The 7,255-nt window shown below is 46.3% G+C and overlaps 1 protein-coding gene across 1 annotated transcript in view; it reads right to left on the bottom strand.

The window, feature by feature from the left end:
• LOC123762142 (transcription factor Sox-10) overlaps nucleotides 1-2,890 on the bottom strand; it is a 56,963-nt gene extending 54,073 nt beyond the window's left edge. The window contains exon 1 of the mRNA XM_069303432.1: nucleotides 2,868-2,890. Coding sequence (XP_069159533.1) covers nucleotides 2,868-2,890 — 23 coding nt within the window. The remainder of the gene's footprint in view (nucleotides 1-2,867) is intronic.
• Between the last annotated feature and the right edge of the window lie 4,365 nt (nucleotides 2,891-7,255).

Genomic DNA, 7,255 nt, shown 5'->3' with positions numbered 1-7,255 from the left:
GCACTCCCTCCCTATAGGAGTGGCTTGGCATTCCCCCCCTATAGGAGTGGTGTGGCACTCCATCCTATAGGAGTAGTGTGACACAGAACGCCACACTTGATGCACATCCACTATCTGAGAGCCTACCTAGCAACTAGGAAACGGTAAGTGTATGAGGCCTGGTCGGAGATCGGGCCGCAGGGCCGTTGATCCCCGGAAGGTACACAAGGTAGGTAGGTAGTGGGGTGAACAGTTGGAATGGGGGATTATCATCAGATAAGTCCCACAAGGATCGGTGCTAGAACCTTTGCAGGCATGCTAACACAAATGGTTAATTGACTTTAACTCACATAAATGCAGGAGTATGACGATGGAACGGGCGGAACATTTCACGATGAACTGTCAACTTAATCAAGATGATCAGTGAGAGAAGAGGCTGTGCGGGCAGGCATAACCCGGAGCACATCTCCTGAGACACTTTTTTTTTTTTTAGATATATACAAGAGTTGTTACATTCTTGTACAGCCACTAGTACGCGTAGCGTTTCGGGCAGGTCCCTGGAATACGATCCCCGCCGCGAAGAATCGTTGTTACAACCAAGTACACATTTTACTGTTGAGTTAAACAGAGGCTACAGTTAAGGATTTGTGCCCAGTAAATCCTCCCCGGCCAGGATACGAACCCATGACAAAGCGCTCGCGGAACGCCAGGCGAGTGTCTTACCACTACACCACGGAGACTGTAAGACTTGTTCTCTCTCTTCCATTAACATCATACTCTAAGCTGGCAAACACCAGGACATCCTTCAGAAAGCTATCTTGAGATGATTTCGGCGCTTTTTAGTGTCCCCGCGGCCCGGTCCTCGACCAGGCCTCCACCCCCAGAAAGCAGCCCGTGACAGCTGACTAACACCCAGGTACCTATTTTACTGCTAGATAACAGGGGCATCAGGGTGATAGACACTCTCCATTGTTTCTCGTCGGCGCCTGGGATCGAACCCAGGACCACAGGATCACAAGTCCAGCGTGCTGTCCACTCGGCCGACCGGCTTCTAATGGTAGATATTAGATGGTATCTAATGGTAGATACTTGTGAGCTCTCAGGCACAAGATGAATCTATACATAGCACATGTATAGATCTATCATGTATGGATCAATATGATCAATACATGGCCTGGTAGCCTGGTGGATAGCACGCAGGACTCGTAATTCTGCGGCGCGGGTTCGATTCCCGCACCAGGCAGAAACAAATGGGCAAAGTTTCCTTCACCCTGAATGACCCTGTTACCTAGAAGTAAATAGGTACCTTGGAGCTAGTCAGCTGTCACGGGCTGCTTCCTGGTGTGTGTGTGGTGAGGAGAGAGAGAAAAAAAAGGTAGTTAGTAAAATAGTTGATTGACAGTTGAGAGGTGGGCCGAAAGAGCAAAGTTCAACCCCCGCAAGCACAACTAGGTGAGTACATAACTACAGGAGAGGCTAAAGGATTGCACAATTATTTTTTTTAATCGAGGTAATCTTATCATGTCGGAAGTGAGAGATAGTTAAGTGTTTGTATTTCAGCAGTCTCCACCTGTCAGTTACACCAGCCCACCTGTCAGTTACTCCAGCCCACCTCTCAGTCACCTCAAGTTCATCGAGTTCTCTTTTGAACACTGTGAGGGGTCGGCCAGTTATGCCCCTTATGTGTGTTAAAAGAGTGTTGAACAGTCTCGGGCCTCTGATGTTAATAGAGTTCTCTCTCAGAGTACTCTTTTCATTATCTGCCGATGTAGACCTGACCAAATGTAAACTGTCAACAAAATTATTCGCACACCCTCCGTCACTATGTGATGGAGTGCGAAAAGATACGTGAATTCAGGGACAATTCTATAACCAATGTTCCAACGATGTGTAAATATTTCATTCAAAATGATCTGCTACCAGAAATTTTAGCCAAATATCCCCAGTTTGCTAACTGTAGGTAGTAACTAAGTGATTGTAACCTATCCACCGCTGCCCACTGGATGGGGGGCGGTGTGCAGGACAAACATATCAATTGTGACACTAGCTCTCCACATATGTCAGTTGCTTAATTTAGAAACTGTACTTGTGGTCGATCTCGAACCCACTGTTGATGTGACGACTTATATTGAATTTTGTAACTAGCTCATCAAGATTGTAAATTTGCTTAGCTAAATGAATTGTGGGGTTCAGTCCCTGAGCCCATTATGTGCCTCTGTAACCCTTTCCACTACCGCCCACAAGATGGGTATGGGGTGCATAATAAATGAATTAAACTGAAAAAACTGAAACTCTCAGAGTACCTATTGCACCTCTGCTCTTCAACCGGGGGGGGGGGGGGGGGTGTATTCTGCACATCCTGCCGTGCCTTCTGGTCTCATGTGATTAAATTTAAATTTTGCCCCGAGGGGCGAGTTTATTGGGCAGCGCCACTCATCTTGTGAGTGAACATACCGCCATAGCAGAATGTACAACACTCCCCAATAGGAAGAAAACCCGCTGGGTTGTTCATCCTGTCACTTGTACCCAGACACAGCTGGGACTTGCTTAACTGTCTCAAGTGAACAGCTCCTCAAACAAGAAGATTAACATTTATCAACCCTTAAAAGCTTACGTTATCTTGCGGGTGCAAAATGGGGAAATCTTTTAAGAACAGTATCAATATTTGACAAATAATGTTTTCCTAACTCAAACAACGTGGGGTTTATTATTCTACAGTTATTCCTAATGTCTCTCAGGTGTTCACATTCACGTAGATAGTGGTCAAGGCGGTGTCCATCACTCTCACCACAGATTCTGCAACTTCGCTGATCAACTGTTGTTTCCATTCCAAATCTCCATGGATATTTGTATCCAAGACGGATTCTCGCTATTACAGATTCTCTCACTCGTCGTCCTCCTCTTCGGCCATACTGATTGGGATTGCCAGCTGCAACCATGTTGTACCATCGTACAGATTTTTTATTATCTATCTCTCCTTAGTAATGTATGATGGAAGAGAGTTGGGAGCTATTGCCATAGGTGGCCGACGTCTGAAAGGTGCGGTCCAAGAACTGAAGCTCGACCTTCAAGCACATATATGTGTAACTGCCAATTTTCCCTCCACTGACAGGCTATCGTCGAGCGTTAGCACTCTGACTCAGAGGAGTCATTACTGTTTATAGATTCAATGCTTTCTTCAGTGGTGATTTACGATTGATTGTCATTAATACTAAGGTAATAGAGAGAGAGAGAGAGAGAGAGAGAGAGAGAGAGAGAGAGAGAGAGAGAGAGAGAGAGGGAGGGAGGGAGGGGGGGGGGGGTCACTCACCCATGTGACCTGGACTGACCCCAAGAGGAGCGGAGTGAAGAATGAGGTCAGCGGAAGTGGTTCATCTCCCCCCCCCCCCCATCACATGTCCACTGTCTCTCCCCTCTCTCATCTATATCGACCTTTACCTCTTATTTCCTGTCGTTCACTTTGATCTCTTATCTCCTCACCTGTCTCAAGCACACATATGGGCTATCTCCCTTCTTCTCCTAGTCCTTCTAATCTCCACTATCTCCTATATCTCCACGAGCACTTGTTTTTATCTCTCTCTCTCTCTCTCTCTCTCTCTCTCTCTCTCTCTCTCTCTCTCTCTCTCTCTCTCTCTCTCTCTCTCTCTCTCTCTCTCTCTCTCTCTCTCTCTCTCTCTCTCTCTCTCTCTCTCTCTCTCTCTCTCTCTCTCTCTCTCTCTTACAGTCCTACTGAGCCTAATACCGTTGTGTTACTAGGTGTGAGAGAGCGACATAATTCCAAGCCCAATCGTAGACACACAGCCGAAGCTACAGCCGAGGCTCCGGAATGCTGTGATCCCCGCCGTCTCAGGTTGGCGTACCCTGGTGCTGGCGGGGTCCCTGCATACCATATCATATTTGCAACTCAGATACAGCATGTGGTCAGCTGCACGTGTGTGGAGTCGGGCGGGGTGGTGACGGAAGCTCTATTCCTGTTGTGTGTAGCATGGAGGGTTAGGGGGTCGCCGCCATTTTGTTGGTGTGAGCCGAGGCAGGATGAGACTACTAACTGCATGAGGTCAGGTCAACTTGAACTGACTTACACAGGTGCCCAACCATGATATGATATACCATTGTAGATATGATAGAGCCCAATAGGCTCTGGAACCTGTACACCTGTTGATTGACGGTTGAGAGGTGGGACCAAAGAGCCAGAGCTCAACCCCCGCAAACACAACTAAGTGAGTACAACTAGGTGAGTACTTGGGCTGGACTGTAGAGCGACAGTCTCGCTGCATGCGGGTTTGGCGTTCAAACCTGCGTGGAGATAGCGCGTGATAGCGAAAATATCAAAACGGATACCACATATACAACGCCATCAACTCACTCTTGACAGAACAAGCAATATAAACGATCTGGAAGTAATCATGTCGGAAGACCTTGCTTTCAAAGGTTACAATAAAGTAGCCGTCACAACTAGTGCTCTCTAGGGTGGAGTGTTGCTACACACTAACACTTCTATTCACAGGTGGAGAATTTGCAGACCTGGAGAGTGTGCAAAGGTCCTCTACTGCCCAAACCCACTCAGTAAAACATCTCAGTTATTGGGACCCTTTAAAACTGGTAAATCATACCAGTTTAAAGGGAAAAATCTTACCAGTTTTAAGGGGAAAATCTTACCAGTTTAAAGGGAAAAATCTTAACAGTTTTAAGGGGAAAATCTTACCAGTTTTAAGGGGAAAATTTTACCAGTTTTAAGGGGAAAATCTTACCAGTTTTAAGGGGAAAATCTTACCAGTTTTAAGGGGAAAATCTTACCAGTTTTAAGGGGAAAATCTTACCAGTTTTAAGGGGAAAATCTTACCAGTTTTAAGGGGAAAATCTTACCAGTTTACCAAAACTGGAAAATATTAGAGGGACTGGTTTTAAATCTGCACATATAAATAACTCTTCGTGAGACCAGAAGGCATGGCAGGAAGTGCAGAATACCCCTATTGAAGGGAGAACTGAGGGAGAACTCTTATCAACATCAAGGCTTCTTAAGAAACATGGGCATAACTAGTCGACCTTTAATGGCGTTCAAGAGAGTACTTAGTAATCACCTCCAAAGGATACGTTATCAACCAGGCTATGATTCATATGTCAGACTGCGAGTAGCTGCGTTTACCAGCCTGGTTGACCTAACCTAACCATCCAGGAGGCCTCTGGGTCAGAGACCGGGCCGCGGGGACATCGTTGCCAAGAACCAACAACTGCTAGAGACCAGTGACCACTTACTCCTGGTGCTTGTTACAATCGGTAGTTACTCTTGGAGTTAATTGAGTTATTTCGTAGTTTTCTGGTTCGTTGGGTGACTTAGTATGTTATTCACATGTTTCCTTTCTTCAGTTTAACTTCTTGCGCTTCTTACAGCTTTCTCTCGCTTCATGCAGGTCGGCGTTCAATCCCCGTGGTTGGGCACCATTCGCTTCTCCCCCTCGTTCCATCCCAAATCCATATCCTGACCCCCTTCCCAGTGCTATATAGTCGCAATGGCTTGGTGCTTTCTCCCTGATAGTTCCCTTTCCCTTCCCTTCCCTTCCCTGCTATCCTCCTTGGTCTTCCCTTCCTCTTGTTGTCCCTTCCTTGCCCCCTTCCATCAGGCCCCCCCCCTCCCACCCTCCCTCTCGCTTATCGCCGTCACCATCACATTAGGTCAACAAGATGGAACCTTCGGGCCAACACAGTGCCAATCCACCGGCGGTCCTAGAGTTCCCTATTACAGCGGCAGTTTGCTGGCCCCCGACACTCTAATCACCTCTTCCCTAACTACACCATTTCTTACTTTTAACTATCTCTCTCTGTCTCTCTCTCTCTGTCTCTCTCTGTCTCTCTCTCTCTCTCTCTCTCTCTCTCTCTCTCTCTCTCTCTCTCTCTCTCTCTCTCTCTCTCTCTCTCTCTCTCTCTCTCTCTCTCTCTCCACGTCGTAATGATCCGCCCCCCTACTTAATCCGACCCGTTTTGGCGGACCTGCTTAAGGGTGCCGCTCATACGGTCTCTGCTTGTTGGCACTCTGGCATCTGGAGGATTGGCCAGTTTGGTCGTTATCCCGGTCATGGGGGGGGGGAGGGTTGTGGTGGTTGGTGGTTGACATGTAGCCTGGTTGTTGGTGGTTGCTGGGTTGTCGCTGTGGTCTGGAGGTAGTTTTTTGGGGTTGTTATATATAGATATACTGACAATGTTCAGAAATCTGATTTAATTTTTTTTGTCACGGGGATTTTAGTTCGGTTATCTTTGTCCCGAGGGGAAAGAAAGTGGTTATCTTGGTCGTGTGGTGTATTGGATATGTGGTGTCATCTTAGTTATGTGTTATCTTAATGATGATCTATTAGTGTGTGGTTTGGTTGTTATCTTACGTCGTGCGCGATACTTCGGATGCCAAATTGGTATTTATTTTTTTTTTTTTGTTTACAATGGCCAACATCTCTAGTACGGCGCAAGTCCCCCATACCCACAGGGCCCAGATTCACGAAGCAGTTACGCAAGCACTTACGAACGTGTACATCTTTCCTCAATCTTTAACGGCTTTGGTTACATTTATTAAACAGTTTACGAGCAAGAAAACTTGCCAATCAACTGTTGTTATTGTTATAAACAGCCTCCTGGTGCTTCGGAGCTCATTAACTGTTTAATAATTGTAAACAAAGCCGCCCAAGATTGGGAAAAGATGTACAAATTCGTAAGTGCTTGCGTAACTGCTTCGTGAAGGGGGAGATGTTCCAGCCTCTGTTCATATGTTTCCTTACGCCTGATGCCTCTGTTCACCTAGCAGTAAAAAGGTACCAGAGAGTTAGGGTACCAAATAATCATGAGAGAATTCAAGACAGGCTTCTCCTCCCCCCCCCCCCGCGCTCTCCACTGTTTTACGGAACTATTTGGGCTGTTACACACAGAAATCACAATAGCGTGATGTAGAACGGCTTATTGACATAGCTCGAGTGCAGGGGGGAGTTGTGTAAAATCCTGGTTTGTGTCTCGGAGAGGCTGCAGGATCCAAGTAAATTCAGTAGAATTTCTGGTTGCAATTCTTTTTACCGTGTCGTAGCTCAGTCGATTAAGGCAGCGTCTGGGATGCTCTCGGACGTAGGTTCGAATCCTCGTCACGGCCCTTGTGGATTTGTTCATTTGTTTATTTGGGCTGTATTTAGAGAGTGGCAACGATATTAATTCTCGATTTTTTTCCATAGAATATCAATAATCTGTAATAGCGAGTTTATGCAATTTTGAAGACTAAAAAAAAAAAAAAAATCTTGGCCTA

This window comes from Procambarus clarkii, chromosome 5, assembly GCF_040958095.1.
Source record: "Procambarus clarkii isolate CNS0578487 chromosome 5, FALCON_Pclarkii_2.0, whole genome shotgun sequence".
NCBI lineage: Eukaryota > Metazoa > Arthropoda > Malacostraca > Decapoda > Cambaridae > Procambarus > Procambarus clarkii.
This window is presented reverse-complemented; position numbering and strand designations above follow the sequence as displayed.